The sequence below is a fragment of the Rattus norvegicus genome, chromosome 1 (assembly GCF_036323735.1).
Source record: "Rattus norvegicus strain BN/NHsdMcwi chromosome 1, GRCr8, whole genome shotgun sequence".
NCBI lineage: Eukaryota > Metazoa > Chordata > Mammalia > Rodentia > Muridae > Rattus > Rattus norvegicus.
The window spans coordinates 245,220,808-245,242,495 of NC_086019.1; the positions used below are offsets into that span (position 1 = coordinate 245,220,808).

At 44.8% G+C, this 21,688-nt stretch overlaps 1 protein-coding gene and 1 long non-coding RNA gene across 6 annotated transcripts in view; one reads left to right on the top strand and one right to left on the bottom strand.

Moving 5' to 3' along the window:
- Myof (myoferlin) overlaps positions 1-13,961 on the bottom strand; it is a 148,660-nt gene extending 134,699 nt beyond the window's left edge. For 4 of the 5 annotated variants that reach the window (XM_006231325.5, XM_063265126.1, XM_063265133.1 and 1 more), the window contains exon 1: positions 13,788-13,927. In XM_006231325.5, coding sequence (XP_006231387.1) covers positions 13,788-13,875 — 88 coding nt within the window. In that variant the 5' untranslated portion in view covers positions 13,876-13,927. Of the gene's footprint in view, positions 1-13,787 lie in introns of all 5 variants that reach the window. The other variant, NM_001354115.1, reaches the window with a different exon arrangement.
- A 151-nt stretch (positions 13,962-14,112) lies between these two features.
- Positions 14,113-19,328, top strand: LOC108349463 (uncharacterized). The gene is made up of 3 exons (XR_001836138.3): positions 14,113-14,250; positions 15,681-15,969; positions 16,327-19,328. It is a non-coding gene; the product is annotated as an uncharacterized LOC108349463 (long non-coding RNA).
- Positions 19,329-21,688: the final 2,360 nt, after the last annotated feature.

Genomic DNA, 21,688 nt, shown 5'->3' on the forward strand with positions numbered 1-21,688 from the left:
CCTCTGCCTGGAACCTGCTAGAGACTCTCGCCTAGGTACCTAACCCACTCTACTCAAGACAGCTTCTCCAGCTCCAGATTTCACTTCTGGGCTGAAGAGAGGCTCAGTGGCTGAGAGCACATGCTGAGCCAGCATGAGGACTTGAGTTGGGATCTTCAGACCCTTGTTTAAAAAGAATGGATGTAGATGCATGCGCCTGTAATCCTAGCCATTGGAGCTGCAGGTGCATGACCCTGTGATCCTAGCAGTTTAGGTGGGAAGACAGAAAAGGCTTCCAGTCTAGCCTAGCCTAAAAACTTCAAGGTTCAGTGAGAGAGCCTGTCTTAAAGGAATACGGTGGAGAAAAGAAGAGAGGGTCTCAGTGTTCTCTTCTGACCGCCACATGCTCGTGCAAGCATCCTTACCTGTATATACACATTAACAAGCATACACATACACACACACACACACACACACACACACACACACACACACACACACACACATTCACACCTTAAAGAAAGACTTTATAGCCAGAAGGTGGTAGTGGATCTTACCTTTAGTCCCAACATTCCAGGGTCAGAGGAAGGTAGATTTCTGTGAGTATGAGGCCAGCTTGGCCTACAGAACAGCCAAAGTTACACCTAGAAATCCTGTCTCAATCCCCCCACCACACTATATATATTTTCACTGATTAAAATTGATTAATTAAAGTGAAATTCATAAATAAAAGTAAAGCAGTTATGCAGTTCCATAACAGTTGTCAAGTTCTCGTCATCAACATGACCTGCCAATGAGGACAACTTTCCAGTCTTAAAACATTTGATTCAGGGGCTGGAGAGGTGGCTCAGTGGTTTAGAGCACTGGCTGCTCTTCCTAAAGACCCAGGTTCAATTCCCAGCACCCACATGGCAGCTTACAACGGTCTATGACTCCACTTCCAGGGAATCTGACAAGCTCACACAGACAATCAACACGTGCAATCAACACACCAATGCGCATAAAATAAAAATAAAGAAATCTTTAAAAACAACAAAAAATCGACAGGATCCAAGCCTAGCTTGCTCCAGACACCCTAAAGAGTTAGAAGATGCCTGACCTAACATCCTTCGTCCAGAGTTACTGAATAATCATGTTTGTAAGGCCCAGGCAGAAGCCATCAAAAGGATGCAGAGACAGGGCAGTGAGAAAGGGTGAGCAGAAACATAACTGTCTACATTGTTAATGAAAAGAAAGATAGCAGAACTGTTTTCCTAACTTCTATGCAGTATACCTGGGATGAAAAAAGATGGCGTAGGTTAAAAAAAAAAAAACAAAAAACAGAAATCTGTGGTAAAACAGAACGGGGCCTCACCCTGCCAGTTAAGTATGAGATTAAAAAAAAAGTCTTTGTGTATAATAGGTTAGTCCTTTATTTCCTGCTAGTAAAATAGCCTGATCTAGATTATCAGTGGAACTGATTCGCTGCTAAGCTATTTCACCTCTGTGCCTCTGAGTCACGGCCTGTCATAAATGCTTGCATTACCTTGTGGCAAAGCCCAGCCAGGAGGGCTGGGTTTTGTGCTCTCTCTCTCTCTCTCTCTCTCTCTCTCTCTCTCTCTCTCTCTCTTAAAAACATTCTTTTGTTCTTGGTAAACTTCTTCCTGCTTTCTCACTAGATCCAAATGATACCAGCATACTGAACAACTCAACCCTTGTAGAGGGGCCGCCAGAGTATTCGTTCAGCCTGGCGTCATGGTCCAGCTATGTGTAGTCTCCACACAGGCACCAAGCTCCCCAGACTGGAATGCAAGTAAACCCTGCCCAAGTCCTCAGCACGGAACATGGAGGTGAAAGAAGAGGTCCCTAAGAGAACACCGAGGATAACAGTGGAGGTGTGTGTGGCGTGAGCACTGAGTAAGGGGCGGGAGACTGACATGAGCTGATGCCTCAGGCTGCTTCTAGTCCAAGCTTCCTGAGGATTCAGCAGCGGTCAGCACTCAGGGCCCTCTGCTCCCACTGCCCCAGTGCGAATGCTCACACCTGCGCTGTGTGAGGCAGTAACTTCCACTTGACAGACGAGGCCACCGGGTCTGCAGGTGCTGGCAACCATAAACACGTGGAAAACCTGAACTCTCAGCCACCGCAGCCGTCTCCTGCAATCTCTGCTACAGGCCTTTAGTGACCACAGGCAGCTATGAATATTTAAACGAGTTGCAACTAATAGTAAACTTTCAATCCCTTGGTCATAGTGGCCTGCATTTTGGTGATTGACAACCACATGTGGCTAGTGGCTTCCTATCACACAGGGTAGATCTTGACTATTTCCACACCACAGGAAGCTCCATTCATTGGACAGCGAGTCTCTGGATAACCCAGAAAATGATTGCTGGATGACTTTAAAAAAATTATGTATGTATGTATGTATGTATGTATGTATGTATGTATGTGTGTATGCATTTATTTGAGGGATTCATCTGCATGCATGCGTGCATTCCAGAAGGACAGCATCAGATCCCACTGCAGATGCTTGTGAGCTGCCCTGTCAGGGCTGGGAATTGAACTCAGAACCTCTGGAAGAACACCCAGTGCTCTTAGCCACTGAGTCATCTCTCCTGCTCCCTAAATGACATTTTTAAAATTAGTCAAGTACTCTGATTTCAGCAAGCTGACTGGTCTTTTTTCTTCGTTAATTAATTTCTTTATTTACTTTATATCCTGATCTAGGCTTCTCCTTCCTCTCCTCCCAGTCCCTCCTCTCTTCCCTCTCCTCCCCCCAATCCTTCCCACTCTTCCTCTTCAGAGAAAGGGAGGCCTCCTATGCATATAACCAGCCTTGGCATGTCAAGTTGCAGAAAGACTAGGTGCATCTTCTTTTGAGGTTAGACAAGGCAGCCCAGTTAGGGGAAAGGGATCCAAAGGCAGACAGCCCCTGCTCCTGCTGTTTAGGAGTTCCACATGAAGACCAAGCTGCACCTCTGTTACATATGTATTGGGGGCCTAGGTCTGTCCCATGATGCTCTCTGGTAGGTGTTTCAGTCTCAGTGAGCCCCTAGCTGACTGGTCATTTTAGCTGGGTGTGAAAATCCTCTCTAGTCTCAGGCTAGCCTTCTAAAGGAGAGCTTGCAGCTCCTGCCAGTTGTCATCACTTCGCTCACAAACTTCCCGTCTCTTTTAGTCCCCAACTTAGCTCACTGGATTTTCACTTGGCCATGAGTGAAGAAAGCCAGACGTCAAGAGGTGGCGTGAAAATAAACATTCTTTTAAGTCCAGACACCTTAGCTACATCTTGATTTATTGTTATAAAAAGATCTTAGAACAGCTGGGGAAACTGAGACTCGGAGAGGTTCCCGAGATTCAGAAAATCAACTCTCTGGAGCTGGGCATGGTGGCAATCACCTTTAATCCCAGCACTCAGGAGGCAGAGACAGGCAGTCACCATGAGTTCAAGGCCAGCCTGGACAATGGTATAGCGAGTTCCAAGCCAGGAAAAGCCTGTCTCAAAATAAAACAAACAAAGGCTCTAGATCCAGGTCAGAAGCGGTCTGGGGCACCCGCCTTTCAGTTTTCTTTGAGATACCACTTTGTGGAGCCTGTAAAACCTCTAAAGTCCTAAACACTCAAAATCAGGTGTGTAGTTGTGGGGACAGAGACCTTGTCCCATTTAATCCCTGCGATCTGTACCTCCCTGGTTCAGATAAATGAGAAGAGACAGAACCATTAATTCAGAAGCTATTTATTGCTCATTTCCTGTCTGTCAGAATACACAGCTAGTTTCCAGAGAAAGAGACCCAGGCCCTATGTTCACAAAATGTACTGTCAAGTGTAGAGGGCAGACAAAAAGCCAACAATCCAGCAACCATGGGATGCACCTGTCAGTGAATGCTGCCAGGGAGTGTGTATTGTGAGGAGAGAACTCCAAGATGGGATTTAAGGATAATCTGATTTCCCAACATATATTTGTGGGGTGAGCTTTGGATTCAGCACTAGTGGAGGAGCCCTGACCAAAAAGACCTACCATTGCAGAGGACCAAGGCTGTTTCCCGGGAGCCTTCCGAGCCATCAGCTCTGCTTTGGCTCCCAGCGAAATGCTGGCCACAGTGCATCGGGAGTCAATTACACTGCAGCCATGGCCATTGCGCTAATGAGGCAAATGAACTGAAAGTTCAGTCACATGGGAGGGGCCATGAACCTGCATGGCCCAGTCACTAAGACAGCTATTATCAAACAGCAGAAAAGGCGCTGTCAAGGATGCTGAGAAACTGGACCTGGTAGAGTGGCTGCTGCGGAATATGGCAGTGAATTAGAAACAAAATGGTGGCAGGATCCAGGGATTCCAACACTGAGCTCATACCCAAAGAAGTGCACCTAGGCCCATGCTTCCATACCACTGTTTACAGCTCCGTTGTTTACAATAGCTTAAAGAGAAGAGCACCACTGTGAATAGTAAAGAGCAGAGCTATGGCCTAAAAACGTTGAGGTGACAAACGTTATGTCTTCCACCACAATGAAAAACAAAGAACTTAACCTTGTACGTAAGAGATGCCCTGACACACGCTCACTAATAAATCAGACGTATGCTCTGCTTGATTCTGGTACAATCATGGTTAAAGGGCATTCTACTTATTCTAAGCCTGGGCTGCCCCCTGAGAAATGTCCTCCAGGATTCTGTGCATCCCCAGAGATGGGAGGAGGAGAGGTCACAGGGAGGAAGGGTATGAACAATTCAAAGTACTTTAGATATTTCCCCTCTACTGCTCCTTATAACAGCTTAGTAGGTGCACATCACTCCCAACATTTTATGGACAAGGAAGTGAAGACTAGATATATAGCTGCCCATAGATTTTTTTTCACTTCCTAGGAATAAAACTAGTGGCAAAACTTCACTTCCTTAATCCAAAGACCAACCTTTTCTACTTACTGTGTTGATCACAGAAAGACTCTTTATATAGAGGGCTAGGTCAAGTGGTTGCTGAAAACAGGTCTAAATTCACTGAAAGGAGATGAGCCAAGTGGGTCAAGTTCCAGGTTTTTAGGTCGCACACTGCAGTAGATACATCTGGTATACCTGTTTTGTGTGTCCTGAGCTACTGTACGTTTGGGCCACAGCTGGTTGGGGCGAACCAACCTCACACAACTAAGCCAACTGGAGTCACTCTCTTGAGGTCTCACCAGGCGACAAAGAGGAGGGAGGGAAGGAGGGAACGAAGGAGGGAAGGAGGGAACGAAGAAGGGAGGGAGGGAGGGACGGAGGGAAGGAGGGACCACGAAGGGAGAGAGAACACACTGGTGCATGTGGCCCTTGCCTGATCTAAGTCTAGCTCTGTGGAGGCCATAAACTATATTCTCTAAGATTTCCCTGTAGCTTTAGAAACCTCCACGGTTTCCTTACACAAGCTTGAATGGGCTCCTGTTCCTTGCAGAATAACTCCTGGCTGTGGCACCTTATCCTTCCAGGGGGGACAGGTCTGCAGAGAGGAGGGAATGAGATCCACATCTCAGCTTGTCTGAGGAAATGCTCCCCATTCGACCTTTGGGAGGTCAGCTATGTTTGTTTTCAAATATCACTTTCACGTTCTAAGCTGTTGTCTCTTACCGCCTCCCTCAAGATGGTCTCTTTTAGAGCCACCCCACCCAGCCTGTGCTCACCCACAGGGTAAACACTCCGAGGGGTCACAGGGAAGTCTGGAGTTCCGTTTCACAGTGAAGCTCAAGAAGGTTGGTCCCATTAGCCTGCTAGGTGTGGTTTTCTCACTAATTTGGCTCAGTCAGGCTGCTTGCCTAGTATCTTTCATTAGTTCCTCCCTTCAAAGGTGACTCTGAAGGAGCTGCCTCTGTCCTGTGGAGCAATTGACTCAATCAATAAACCTAAGTAATCTCCCTGACTACTGCTGATGCCGTTCCCAGAGAGGCTCCCCCGTAGTTACCAGTGAATCACAATTTCCTAACCATACGACTCTTGTTAATCTCACCACATAAACCCACAATTCTCGCGTCCTTTGTGATGGTTTCAAAGTCTGGAATATCTTCTTCCTCCATCCCTCCTTTCCTTCCTCCCTCTATCCCTCCCTTCCTTTTTTCCTTTCACAGGATCTCACTATGCAGCCCAGTCAGGCCTTAAACTTGTGATCCTCCTGTCTCAGCCTCCTAGGTGTTAAGATGACCCAAATGTAAACCATGTCCAGCTACTTCCTCCTAATCCCATCTTCAGATATCCTTTAAGACCAAATTAAATATTAACATCTTCCTCTCAAAGCTTCCATTCTTCTATTTACTCTTCTTGCTTGCTTGGTTTAATTTTTGAGACAAGGTCTTCCTGTATATGCCTGGTCTAGAACTAGCTATAGACCAGGCTGGCCTTGAACTTGTGGTGATACTCTTACATGTTTTTCTCAGGTCTGGGATTACAGGCATATGCCACCAAATCTGGCCTCTTTTTACTCATAAATTACAACTTCCCCTATGCTTCCAATGAGATACAAGCTTGGATTTCATTTATCTCATTCCGAGGACTAGAAGAACAGTACATTTTGTGTTCAGTACGTTTTTCACCATGGCTCCTGACACTGGTGCCCTGTACAACACCATAAAAGCGACAGATCAAACAGGAGAGGAAATTTAGAATTCCTATGTGCAAGGCCTTCTGCATTTCCACCTGATCCACAAGCCACCCTGCAACATAGGAGAGGTCAGCCTACTTTGCTTTTCTGTTGCTGTGATAAAACACCAGGACTAAAAGCACCTTGGGAGAGGAAAAACTATATTTATCTTACATGCTCTGTTCACAAATGACCATAAGGAGAAGCCAAGGCTGGAACCTGGAGATGAGAACTGAAGCAGAGACCATGAAGGAACACTAATTACTGATTTGTTCACCATTCCTGCTTGGCTTGCTTTTTAATACAACTCAGGACCGTCTGCCCTGGAATGGCACCACCCACAGTGGACCAGGCCCTTCCATATCAATCATTAATCAAGAAAATGCCCCCCCCCAGCCTTGCCTGCAGACCAATTTCATGCGGGTAACTCCTCAATTGAGGAGTCACCTTCTTCCCAGGTGGCTCTAGTTGTGCCAAGTTGAAAGAAACTAACCAACACTGGGTATTATTTAAAACACTGAAACTGAAGATTTTATTTGTTCATAAGCAATTAGGAAACAGGACGTGGCAATCAGAATTCCTCAGGCATGGCTGGCTCTAAAGCCCAGGGCCTATGCTCTTCGTTAGCCAATTAGAAATCAGGTGATAAAGGCTTAAGGTGACAGCTGTCCCACAGCTATTTTCTGAGTGAGAATTGTGCTCAAAGTACAGCCCTGTTCAACAGAACAGCTGTTCGACGGAAGTTTGCCGGAAGCTTGCCGTGAGTAAGGAGACTGTTGTCATGCCACAGTGTGCTGGGTCGTGTCTGTGCTACAGACCGGTGCATGTTCCACATATAAGTCTTCAGCATGAAGGCCAGAAGCTTCTCTCTCGTAGTTCTTTTCAGGTATAAGAATGCAAACACATCAATTTATCTGGATAACAGGTGCTACGAACCAGTTACGCTCAGTTCAGTATAGGGAATGTGAGGAGTAGTAATTCCTTTTCCTAGATCTACCCACCGGGCACTTGAAAGAATTTTAAGTGTAATTCTTCCTGAGCACTGGAACATGGACCACTCGCTGTGGCCCCCTTCAAACAAGCAGAGGCTTCATTACTCCAAGATGTCTCTCACCTCCTACCATCTCTTTCTATGGCCAACACTGAAAACACATATCTAACATCCGACAATGTGTCAGATGTTGGAGAAGGCATGAACATGCTACTTGGACAGGGGCAGAGAGAAACCAATGGTCAGAAAAGAAGCCAGGAAAGTACCAGTGTCCTGACTGAGAGCATATGGGTGAGCTATGTGGAGGAGGGAAGGAAAAACAGGACACGCCAATTAATTGCTAAAAGCAACTGTGGTTTTGTAAATGACTGAGAGCCAAAGAATGTGCCTTTGGGAAATGTACAGTCCCCATGCTTCGGCAGGGTGGGGCCACCATCCTTCAAGAGTCAGCCTCCAAGCCCTTTTCTCCCGGAAGTGAGGAGAATGACTCAGTAGATTAAACAGTTTTGCTTTCCGGAGTATTTGCCACTATAATAATATGATTCTATTGAAATACCCAAGTTCCATGACCATCAATGCCTGCAAAGAATCGTCTAGACTCTACAACATACCATAGGTAGGTCAAGGTTCTAAATGGGTAGCTCACCGTCTTAGACTACAATGAATGAGCCCTATGAGAGCTTCCATCATTCTTAGTGGAATCTCACAGCTTCTTAAAGCTTATCAAAAGGGCTGGGGATTTAGCTCAGTGGTAGAGCGCTTACCTAGGAAGCGCAAGGCCCTGGGTTCGGTCCCCAGCTCCGAAAAAAAGAACCAAAAAAAAAAAAAAAAAAAAAGCTTATCAAAACAACGGTTCTTTTAAAATTTATCTCTGCACAGTAGGGGGATAGCTAAGTGGGTAAAGTGCTTGCTGAGCAAAGGCAAGGACCTGAGTTCGAATCTCCAAAGCCTATAGAAAGCTGGACACAGTATGATCCTATAATTGCAACTCTCTTACAGAAGAGACAAGAGAATCCCCAGAAACTTGTGGGCCACCTACAAACAAGAGACCTGCCTTATACAAGGTGGAAGATGAGAAGTGCCATTCAAGGCACTGACCTTGGACTCCATACATGTGTACCACTGGCATGGACATTGTACACACGTACATACATCGCACACAAGCTGATGCATATACACAAAAAGAAAAAAGGAAAAGGAAGGAAGGAAATATCTCAGGATTTTGAATGTTTCTCACACAAGGAACTACAAAATCTTGAGATGGTAATTATGCCAAATTGCCTTAATCTGATCGTTTTACACACACACACACACACACACACACACACACACACACACACACACACTTACTATGTTCCCCAAGCTGGTTTTGAATTAAATTCAAACTTGCAATCTTCCTAACTCTATTTCCTGAGTTCTGGGAGAGCAGACATGTTAGGATTAGGGCTAGGGCTAGGGTTAGGGTTAGGGTTAGGGTTAGGGTTAGGGTTAGGGCTAGGGTTAGGGTTAGGGTTAGGGTTAGGGCTAGGGTTAGGGTTAGGGTTAGGGTTGGGGTTAGGGTGCAGCTGCACTTTACCTCATATACATAATCTATTACTGTGCTACTTAAAAATAAATTATACTTACAAACAAAATAGAAAATTGTAGCTGAAAATCACATACACACACAACACAAGACACATGCACGCACACATAAACACACTATATTAATACCCCGAATTGAAAATAAAATCAAGTTACAAATTTCAGATAGTAGTTACTTTTGACTTATTTGATTTTTTGGTTCATCATTGTTTTTATTTATTTATATTATTATTATGAAACTATTTGCCTGGCTGTTGTATCTAGCAGTAAAGTTGATGGAGAGGCACACATAGACTTCGTATCTGGTTAATTTGGGTGTGTGATGTTTCATTTGCAAGTTTTTTTTAAAGTCTCGAATAGTATTTTCAAACAATAAAGTGGTTCTTGGTAAGAAATATGTGTGTGGAGCCCAGAGGGCAAAGGCCTTTCACTACCAAGACCGGGATCCACAGGACCAAAGGAGAGAAATACTTCCTACAAGTTGCCCTGACCCCACCACCGTCCCCAGCACACATGCCAACCAAACACATAAATAAAACAAAAGAACCGAAAAGACTTTAAAGTTAGATGTGCTAATTGGAAGAGGCACCCCAAATGTCTAGGCTTGCACACTAAATAAAACATGTTCCAGAGAAATGAGAATAATATAGAAAACTATATTCTAACACAATAATTACCCAGTGGACATCTGGACAGTAGCAGCAGACATCCCACAAGGAACAGATCTGCAAGTGGCAATAAGACAGGAAGCTTGGGTGCAAAGTGATCCTATCACAAGGGCAGAATAGGAAACCTGCTGTTGTGGTCGCCATGTTGCCCTATGAATAAAACACTGCCACACAGTAAAGGTACTCCAGAGTATGATTATACAAGAAAGGTTTCTCTCCACTAACCTTTTCAAGAGACTTCTTTCACACAGAAACGAGGGATGAATCAGAGAGGAAAAGGAAAATATATGGTAATATCCAGCTAGCAAAATGACCTTTAAAAGGCTACAGGCCAACAAACAAACCAAAAAATCCCCACAGCACCAGCCCTTCAGAAACTCACACGCTCACAAGACTGGAGCAACTTGTGTGTCTACAGCAAGAAGCTATAAGAGATTTAAACCTAACACTGTTCAGATCAATACGCCAGGCTTGATAGCAAGTGCCAGCACTCAGGATATGGAGAACTGGAGAATGAGGAGGGTCAGAGGTTCAAACTCATCCTCAGATGAGCTATGGATTTGACCATCCTCCTGGGCTACATGAGCCCCTGCCTCAAATAAAACTGATTAGATCAATGGCTCCCAGCAAGACTGCCAACATAGCAGGAAGGGCTGGAGTAAGGATTGTCACTTTTCAGTTGCGTAATCCCTTCTACAGTGTGCTTTGGTTTACTTTATCTTGCTGTCATTCAAAGAATCAAGGTATTATACTAATGAAAATTAAATGAGATTTTATTTTTTTCTTTTATTGTTTGTGCTTCTCTCTCTCTCTCTCTCTCTCTCTCTGTGTGTGTGTGTGTGTGTGTGTGTGTGCGTGTATTGGGGGTAGTTAGGGGACAAGTTACAGAAGCATGTTCTCTCTCCCCATGTGGGTTCCAGGGACTGAACTCAGGTTACCAACCAGGCTTGGTAGCAAGCATTTTAAACACTCGAGCTTTGACATCAATGGTTAGGTCGGGGAGTTGAGAGGTTCGGAGGCCTGTACAGTCTATTCCTGCTGAACCCAGCTGCACCCTCTGGGTTTCTACAAGGAGCTTGAGGTAGTCGGCCACCAGTAGCTGTCAGGCAGGCTGGCTTAAAGTTCAGAACCGGTTCGTGGAACCCAAGAAGCAGAAAAAGACATAAGCTCTGCTGCCTTCATAATCCACTCCTGAATACCTACATCTCGGCCAAAGAAGCACAGCCAGTCTTTCCGGTTCACACGAGGCCGGGAGCAACAACTCCACAGCCAGCCCAAGGCTATACAAAGGACTTGGGTCAGCTCTGTACCAGTTGGAGTCAGAGATGGGGCCCTCAAAGTCCCAGCAGTGAAGGGCATGGTCTCCAGCCTACAGTGGAACCTTTAAGAGGTGGGGACTTGTAGGAGGAGTTAGATAATTGGGGTGTGCCTTTGTCCCCTACCTCATTCTTTCCCTCTTTATGGCCTTGATGTGGACAAGATTGCTCTGCCAGAAGGTGCCCCACACCCCTCCTCCCCTCGAGGCTGAAAAGCAATAGATCTGCTCACTTATAGACTGGACCTCCAAAGCCCTGAGCCAAACAAAAGCAATGTCCTCTGTTCTGGGTGATTCTCTCTGTCCTTGTCACAGAGATAGAAGGCTGATGGACAGACAGAGCCTCACAGTACCCATGCGAGCGTCATCACCCCCATGTCCCCCTTCGATCAGCCATGGCTCCCGTCATCCCAGGAGGTGGGCCAAGCTATTTTCCACTCTTGCTCATTTATGAACATTGATGCCACGATATAAGATCCCTAGTTCTATCAGGACTTAATCCAACTTAATTTTACATAGTGGTCAAAATTAGGCACTGGGAGGATTTACTGCCTCCAGGGTTTTCAGAGTGCTGGGGGAAAAAAGGAAGGCAGGAAAAGAACTCATGTCCATGACTGCCTGTCCCATACCTGCTAAGACCATGGCTTTCAGACCTCACAAACGATCTGAGTCTGGTACTAGAAAGTCGAAGCATCTTAAAGCCACAAAGACAGTATTCTGCTACTTGCCACAGCTAAGGGAGCCGAGACCTGACTGGTTAGAGAAAGGACATGCAAGGCTATTAGTTATTTAGGTAATGCTGACTAGTGTCCAGATGTGCAGGACAGAGATGGCTCAGTAGTAAAGTGTGCTCAAGGTAGAGTGTGCGCTAGGTTTGATCCCCAGGGCCAAAATATGTGGAGACCCCACCCAAAAGAAATGCTTGCCAGAGTTTAAATGTTCCCACACTGGGTTCAATGATCTTCCTTGTGCCAGATAGATGAATGAATGAATGAATGAATGAATGAATGAATGAACCACTCAGTCTGTACAACCAAAGGGAACCAGAACTGTGGCTGTTTGGCTAGACCACATTTGCCAGTTTACCTGAAGTTTTCCCCCTTTCAATGGCGTGTTTTCATTCATCAACATATTGTTACTCACTTAAAAAAATTCAATTATTGCATATTATTCCTGGATAATAAATTAGATTTTAAACACTGTTAATTCAAGATTATTTCATAATCTGTTCAATTGGCCCTACACGTGACTTCTCAGTCCTAGCACCTTTTTACAATGATGAAAGGTGCAGTTTCTCCATGCTATGTCAGTATTGTGAAACTGCTTTAAGTTAGGTTTTTAAAATATACCACATGCCAATAAATTTAATACGATTCCTCATAACCTAGAGTCAAAACTGCAAACCACACTGTCCAGTAAGAATTTGAATTTTGTTTTCTAGGTCTTTTCTTTTCATCTTCCCTCCCTCCCTCCCTCCCTTCCTCCCGCCCTCCTTCCCTCCTTCCTTTCCTTCCTCCCCTTTTCTCTTTCTAACTGAACAGCCCTTTAGCAGCTTTGAGTTTCGTGTGTCTTTCCTTTGCTTGCTCGCCCTCGGAAGAATAGATTTGAGAACAGAAATAGAGATTTTCAGAAATGGACACAAGAGTGGAGAAAGGGATGAACTACACAGTACTTGCGAGGGAGAAGTAGTCAAATTCCTGGGTTTGGCAGGAAATGTGCCAAGGTGTGGTAAGGAAACGCCTGCCTGTCGAAAGCTCCAGTTCAGCACGGTGCCCCCACGAAGTGAGCTAGCAATCTTGCCACGACCGACAGCGACCAAAGGGAAAAGACATGAAGCCCCAGGTCCACGTTTATCCCAGCCCTCCAACCCAAGCCAGGCCACCTGTTCCACTAGGGCGGAGGGGGAATCCTATGTTAACAGCTGCTGATCCCCTCCACCACCGCTCCCTTCCACTGCACTCACAGCTAGTGTCATAGATAATCTGCTTGGAATTTCAAGAGGCCTTTTAAAGACCAGCCAGTCTAAACCTTCCCCCTTGTTTTGCAGAGGAACGAGGAGACACAGAGGAATGATGATGTCATTTGCCCAAGGTTATCCAGTCCTGTAGAGCCAGACTCCCAAGCTGCAGACGTGCTTCAGAGCTCCTTCAGGGTGGGCAATCCCAAAGTCACCGAGCATATCCGAACACCCCAACTCCTGGAGATTCAGAACACCAGAGAGAGTACCTTCATACCCAAAGCCCAAATGACAGTAAAAGCAGCATCAAGCTGGTTAACAGTGTAATGGTGCCTCCGGCAATTAATGAATTGCTCCTCTTGCTCCGTTTCTCATTTCTCACCGGGAGAGGTTTTAGGAAAACGCACCCACTATGGACACTGACTTTGAATCGACAAAGACCTTCATACTTGAAATCAAGGGAGTAGCAATAGAGGTTCCCCGAGCGTTTACAGAAACGTCAGACCGTCAGATCTTTCAGTGAGTCTCTAAGCCCTAGGGAAAGTTAAATTCCCTCAGTCGTGAGTGGCAGTGACCTGCCCAGGTAAACCAGGGACCGCCAGGGGAGCAGAGAGGGGCTTGGCTTCTCCAGATGCCAAGAGCTGACTGGGACGAGATCCAGACGTCTAGCCTTCCAGAAAAGGGTTTCAGGAAAAAAAAGAAAACGTCGCCTTACCCTTAAAAATGACAGAAACGATAGGATCCGGTTTCCCAAATTTCGTTTTAGGGATGTTAGTAGCAGATTCCACAATCACTCGAAGCATGGCTCTTGGAGAAAGCAAGTTGCAGCCAAGAGCGGACTAGACGCGGTGCTGGCGCTGGGCCCTCCGCCCTGGGAGGAGGATGTCTCCCAGCTGGGGGAGGGCTTCTTCGAGCAGGGGGAGGGTTTCTCCGGCCGGGGTGGGGTGGGCCTCTGCAGGATTATTTGCTGAAAGCCAAGTGTAAACGAATAGCCATACTCCGAGAGTCCACGCAGGGCCGCAGGCGCGGCTTGCGAATTCAGAAAAGTGTGGACCTGAAAAAGGACACCGCGGCGAAAAGAAGTTTTGTGCAGCCAATGAAACCGCGGTGGATTTGGGACGAACTGCGGGCGGTTCAGGAAAACCACAGAGATGTTTGTTACCTTTTAGCAGTAACTGGTGAGACCTAACTGCTGTCGTTCTACCCCCTCTTGACCTGTTTGACAGAGTCTCGTGGAGTTTTAAAACTATGCGGTCGGGTTTTAATTTTTTACTTTTGCCTTTTTTTTTTTTTTTCTCGTGCTGTTGGACACGCCCCCCTCAGCAACTCTAAAGATTTTTAAAAAGCTGCCAAGAGGCGTCCCCTACTGTATATTACAGGAATAGTTGAGTTCATAGCCAGGTACTGGGTTAGATTTACTGTCCTTGGTTCTTTGCTTTCCCAACGGATTTGACACGGGAACCCTTCAAAAGGAGGATCCTGGCTTCCCTAGACTACAGATGGATAACAATCTTCAATGGAAATGGAGAAGGGGCTGTCCACTGTTCTTGAAAACGCATTGTCTGCTTAAAGAGAATGAAGCAGGCTATGCAGCCTGATGGTTAGAGCATATGAGGAGTCCTTTGCCACTTTGAACTACCCTCACCACCTTACCCACTCTCTCCTTCTGTGCCCTTATTTGTGAAAATATTTATAAAATGTGTTGTAAGAGGCAAGTCCTATGGGGCCTGGCAGGAAGCATGAAGAATATCTCACACATCTTGCTATAGTTTCATGATTTTCATAGTCTTACTGTTAGTGTAAACCAGTAATTCAGATTATTGTGTTTCAGAATGGTCAAATCAGGCTGGGGAAACACAGAATCTCTTTTTTGCTTTCTGTCATACAACCAACCAGAAGCAAAGAGTTAACTGTATCGGGAAAGTGAGACTAAACTTTATCTCAGTAAGTTTCTCAAATCCTTATACAGAGTAAGGAGTTATATACAGAATTATGTTTAGTGTGCCCAGAGAGTCTAGGTGGAATTTGGAAAGCATTATTTTTGGTTAATTCGACTGATTTTCCTTCTTTTTACTGTGAAACAGGTTGTTTCTCTAAAAATGATTGATCATAAATGTGAACACTTAATAGCCCTCCTCATCAAGACAGAGGATGTCACACTTCAATCCCAGGGTATACTCTACATACGACAGACATTTTTGTCCACCATGAAAATCACTTTGATTTTTCTTTACTGTTAGTTCTTTGATAGGTCCATACATGTAAATAATGCATCTGGAGGTTCTTCCCAGCCCTTTCATATCCCCTTTCAAACTCTCATCCGTTCTTCCTCTCCCCTTCCCTACATTTATGACTTTTAGTTTGTGACCCATCTAGCTTACCCAGAACCCCACAGTGATCAATCTAGCTTATTCAGAGCCCCATATGGGACCACATAATTAGGACTTCCCATTAAAGACTCGTACAGTCCCCAGCATGTACACAACTAAAGGCAATGACTCCTCCTCTCCTCCAATCTATCAGCAGCAATTGGCCCATCAAGGAAGAGTCAGGCTTCCTGAAGTCTTCCTCCATCTTGGTTGGCTGATGAAGCTTCTCTCTCATGCAGACCCAGTGCATTCACCTGCAGTTACTGAGAGTTACTGAGTAGAATGGCTGCGTCGGGCACAGGAGACTGGCTTTCAAAGTGCTGCTTCAAGGAATACTCCATAACACACACCTGGATATGAGGTTATAGATGTGGACAATCTCAAGGACACGGCGCTGAGTTTCACATGTCAAGTGGCCTTTGGACATGAGGTGGATGCGTTACAAGATGTCTTCTACTTGTGTTATAACAACAATTGCCCACTTCAAGTTAGGAGGAAAACCCTGAATTCTCTGGCAAGCAGAGGAAGGTAAAGTGAAAATAGACACCCCCCCCCAAATGGGCATGATAGTTTAGAGTACCAACAAAGTCCAGTAAGATACCTATGACGTCTTGGAGAACACATCATTTCCAAAGGCATCAAGACACACTGGTAGAGAGGAATTCTCATCCCCAGAACTTCACTTTTCTGAAGGCCAGGGCTAAAGATAGAGATTCTGTGTCTTAAAGTTTCTATTGGTGTGATGAAGCACATGACCAAAAGCAATGTGTGGAGGGAAGGGTTCATTTCGTCTTACTCATCATACTGGGGAGTCTGGGCAGACACTGATGAGAGGTCATGGAGGGGTGATACTGGCTTCCTCAGCTTGCTTTTTATTTCTTCCAGGACCATCAGTCCAGAGATGGTACCACCCACAGTGACCTGGGTCCTTCCACATCCATCACCAGTCATGAAAATGTCCTATTTCCTTTGTGTGACAAAAAACAAACAGCATATTCTGGTACAGAACAGGACTAATACCAGAGAGGATGACAGAACCCCAGAAAAACCAATCATAGGGGGTGATGCATAATTCTCAGGAGTCAGATAGGAGGAACAATCACGATAAGCCTCCAGGCTGTCGTGGCAGCCAGAGAATGCACACAGAGCCACAACAGCATTCTTAGGAAACAGCATCGCAGAGAAGAAAAGTTGGGTGCAAACGAGCGTTCTATCCAGGGTGGCCCAGGTACTTCCCTTGCAGTAGCCAGGCACGGAACATGGAACCCAAGGAAAGATGAGGACTCTAAGAAGAGCCTCCCATTTCCAGAGCGGGTGCTGGTGAGAATGACTTCTGCAGCTCATCCCTCAGTGATGAACTGGTACCTGGAAGTGTAGGAGAAACACACTCTTCTCCCCAGGGTGCATTTCGGTCGTGGTGTTTTATCACAGCAGCAAACATCCTAACTAAGACACTGGATATTTCATCATAATTGACATATTTTTGTCACTGATACAAGCACAAAATGGCTTGATCACCTGGATAAAAGCCTCAGCTTTGAGAAAACCTTCTCCCCCTAAAACACTCCCTAATAAAAGTCCTGAATTAATTGATGAATGAACTGTGACACATCCAGACTGTGCAGGGCTAAAAACATACAAGCTATCGAGCCATGGAAAGACACGAAGGAAACTTAAATATTGCTAAGTGAAAGAAGCCAATCTGAAAAGGCTACATGCTTCATGATTCCAAAGGTAGAACCTTCTGCAAAAGGCAAACTGATGGGAGAGCGAAAAGACCAATGATTTCCAGGAGTTAAGAGGGGAGAAGGGAAGCAGTGAACAGGCAGAGCACAGAGGACTTTGAGGACAGTGGGACTACAGTATTCTCTATGATGTTATCATGGCCCATACTTGTCTGTATGTACTTGTCCAAACCCATAGCACATACATCAAGAGCAAGTCCTAAGGGAAACTCTGGACTTCGGGTAGTAATGATGTACGAATGAATTCATTAAGTATAACTAATACAAATTAGGGTGTGTGTGTGTGTGTGTGTGTGTGTGTGTGTGAGTATGTGTGTGTGAGTATGTGTGTGTGAGTGTGTGTGTGAGTGTGTGTGAGTGTGAGTGTGTGTGAGTGTGTGTGTGAGTGTGAGTGTATGTGTGTGAGTGTGTGTATGTGCGCGTGAGGTGCGCATATATATATGTATATATATATAGATATATATATGCCTCTGTGTGAGGTTCAAACCCAGGACTTGTCTTAGGCCCTCTCTTAGAACATATCACAATGTGCTTTGTCTTTGCCCACGCACCCTAAAATACATATCCTTGATGTTACTAAGATGCACGCCCAGATGTGCATACTAGATGAAGAATGTTCCCCAAATTCAACCTGGAACCTATGAATCTTACCTTATTTGTAAACAGGGTCTTTCCAGTTGAAACCGTATCAAGACAAGGTTCTAATGGATTAAATGGTCCCTACGTCCAATATGACTAGTGTCTTTATAAGAAGATTTGTACCTAGACCATGTTCAAGATGCTATATGAAAAGAGGAACAGTTGTAATGACGTATCTCCAAAACAAAGAACGGAAGGATTGTCAGACATCACTAAACCCAGGGAAAGCGGGAGAGAAAGGGGAGCTGAGCTGGCAGAATAAACAACCTTGACCTTGGTTCTAGACCTCCAGCCTCCAGTACTGTGAGAGAACGGTTTTCTGCTGTTTTGAGTCACTCAGTTTGCAGTGACTTGTTGTGACATCACAGAAATTTAATATGGCACTTTTGTTTCCCTGGTGTGGTGGTTTTGAATGAAAATGTACCCCCTAGGCTCATAGGGAGTGGTGCTATTAGGAGGTGTGGCTTTATTGGAGTAGGTGTGGCCTTGTTAGAGGAAGTAGTCTCTAGGGATGGGCTTTGAGATTTCAGATGCTCATGCTAGACCCAGTATCTTTCTGTCTTCCGGCTGCCTGATTATCGGGATGTAGAACTCTCAGCTACCAAGTCTGCCTGGATGCTGCCATGCCTCCCGTCAAGATGCTAATGGACTAAACATCTGAACTGGAAGCCAGCCCCAATTAAATGCTTTCCTTTATAAGAGTTGCCAATGTCATGGTGTCTCTTCGCAGCAATGGAAATCCCGACTAAGATACCTGGGTACCCTCAGCTCACAAGGTCTTCGTGCCTGAATGTCACTTGCTTCCTAGTACAAGCAGGCAATAGTGGTCACTAGAATTAGAACCTATTTCGTTGGGGTTCCAAAATGACTGAAGACCAACAGCTCTCTTGGAGTTTCCCAGGACTCCAGGACCAGATTGGGACAGCTGAGACATCCAATCTCATGGACTGAACAGCTCTGAATTCTCAGCCTTTCTGTCAGAAGACAGCCATTGAGCATATCCATCTAAGCAGTCCTGTTCCTTGGAGAACTCTCATTAATACAGGTGGCAAACACTATTGTCACCCAGCACTTGGCATATTGGGGCAGAGACAAGCAGATACCTGGGACCATCCAGTCCAGCCAAAGTAGTTCTTGCTTCAGAGGGGTCCCATCTCAAATAAGATAGAGAGTGATAGAAGAAAATTGGGGGGAAATTACAGATATGAAGAACAAAATAGTAGGGACATTAAAGAGAATTCAGCCAGAGAAGGTGAAGATAGATTTACAATATCTGATTTCAATTCGTGTCTCAGCTTCTTAGGAATGTGTTACTTAAGACCATCCATGCATGGCCTATTTTAAGACCTGTTTGATGATATATTTATACGGAAATGATTTCAGTTGGCAACTAAAATGCATTTTTTTATTCAAATACTGTTCGTTATCTTTGCACAGTTGAGTAATATTTTTAAGTAACTTCATGCAGTTGCCCATCGGTATATGTGAGAGATTAGTTCTATATTCCACCGCAGTTACATCCACGCATGGTCATTGCTTGAGCATTTCATACTTAAATGAAGTCAAACAGTATCTGCATGTAAATTATACACAGCCTCTGCTAAGTCACCTCTAGATTGCTTATAATACCTACAGTGAGGCTAATATCATTGTGCTGACAGCGAAGAAAGTCTGTATATTTTCAACACAAGTTTTTTTCTTTGTTCAAATATTTTTTTATTCTATAATCGGTTGAATCCGTGAGTATGAAATCCATGAAAAAGATGAACCCACTGTAAATAGTATTTAAATTTTTTTATTTCTGTGAAGATGTGCTTGGCAGTGACCGAGTCTACACAGAAGTCAGGGGAGTCAGGGGGAGACAAATTATCTCAGAACATTTGGCTCTGTTGTCACTATTCAGGATACTTGGGGAAGCTAAATATCTGATAGGCATGACCATGGAGAGTATTAACCAGGAACTTGGGAGATGGCACACTCTGTAAAGTGCTTGCTCTGAATGTATAAGGATCTGAGTTTGGTCCCTGGAACCTATATAAAAGAACCAGGCATGGTGACATGCACTTGCAATCCCAGTGTTGCTCTGGGAAGATAGAGCAGGACCATCCCTGGGGTTCACTGGCCTGCCAGCCTAGCCTAAGTTTAAATCCCCAGAAAACACAAAGTGGGTGGCTCCTGAGGAAAAGCACCTGAGTTTGCCCCTCTGTGTTCATGGATACATGTGCACACAAGCACAGACGTGTACACACACACACACACACACACACACACACACACACACATACAATCTAAAAAGAATCTCTTTTCCTCCTTCACCCCTTCTATCTTTTTCCTCCTGGGGATCAAACCCACGGCCTAATGCATGTTAGGTAGGTGCTTTATCATTGAGCTATACCCCAACCAATATTGTAAAAATAAACCTGGGGGCGGCACCCTGCAATAAAGATCCTTTATTACATGCACACCAGTGCTGAGTCACACTTGCTCGCCATTTTGGATTTCCTAGTAGTCACACAGTAGTCACACTAAAACATAAGCCCACCAGGCAAGACTGATTTCTATGTTTTATTTTAGCTAGTCAATCCAGAATATTATGGTTTTTTTAAATATGTAAGGACACAAACATATTAGCACAGTCCTTCCTATTCTCTTTTTATACTAAGTCTTTAAAATCTGCTGTGTATCTCAACTTGAACACAAAGTCTTCATCAGAAGTATTTGATCTATATTTAGATCTTAGAGTATTTACAACCCAAAAGACATGTGTATGCCTTTTAAATTACATTTATTCAGTGTGTGTGTGCGTGTGTGTGTGTGTGTGTGTGTGTGTAGGGGGGGGAGAGAGAGAGAGAGAGAGAGAGGAGTATGTGAGTATGTATGAGTATGTGAGTGTGGAGTGTGTGAGTATGTGTGTGAGTGTGAGTGTGTGTGTGTGTGTGTGTGTGTGTGTGCCTGATTATGACGCTAATGGTCCATCTACATTTTAGTTAAATACTTAGTAACCTGTAAACCCTGTGTGTGTGTGTGTGTGTGTGTGTGTGTGTGTGTGTGTGTGTGTGGGTTTTTTTTTCTTTTTTCTTTTTTTCAGAGCTGGGGACCGAACCCAGGGCCTTGCGCTTGCTAGGCAAGCGCTCTACCACTGAGCTAAATCTCCAACCCCTGTGTGTGTGTGTTTTAAGGGACAACTTATGGAGTCAGTACATTTTTCCACCATGTGGATCCTGAGAATCGAACTCAGGTAGTCAGACTTGGTAGCCCGAGCCTTTACTCAATGAACCCTCTCAGCAGCTCCTATACCCAAGTTTCTCAAATATACTTACATTTTATTTTGTAATAACAGAATTAGCTGTCAGTTCTAAAACAAAATTAAGTACAATTTAAAGCTCAGTTTCTCACTCACAGCCGCCACACTTGAAGCAGTCATCAGCCAGATGTGTCCAGTGCTGCCATATTGGACAGAACGGAGGAAGTTCTCAGTCATGGCAGAATGTTCTGGTAGACATGCAGATCTGTGTTGCAGGCAGGGCCCTGTGGACTCATGAAGGGCTTCTTGGAAGCTACAACCCTTCAAATCACATCAGCCTCCTGGTTTCTAATTAGTAAGTCTAAAATCATTGACACTGTTTCCTAAAAACATTTTCCAATTGGGAAGAAAATGAGCTCTCCTGCTAAGATAAAGACTCACTCTGCTGCCTGTCCCATTTTTTCTCCTTACGTGAATAAAGATGAGTCTTGAATCCTGACCTTAGAATATCCCTGAGTAAACTGTCAGGATCACCTGGAGAAGGAGGTCACCTTGAGATGCTATAGAAACAGTTAGCAGCTTGAAGCTTCACGACTGGCAGTGCCTGTCTATAAAGAAC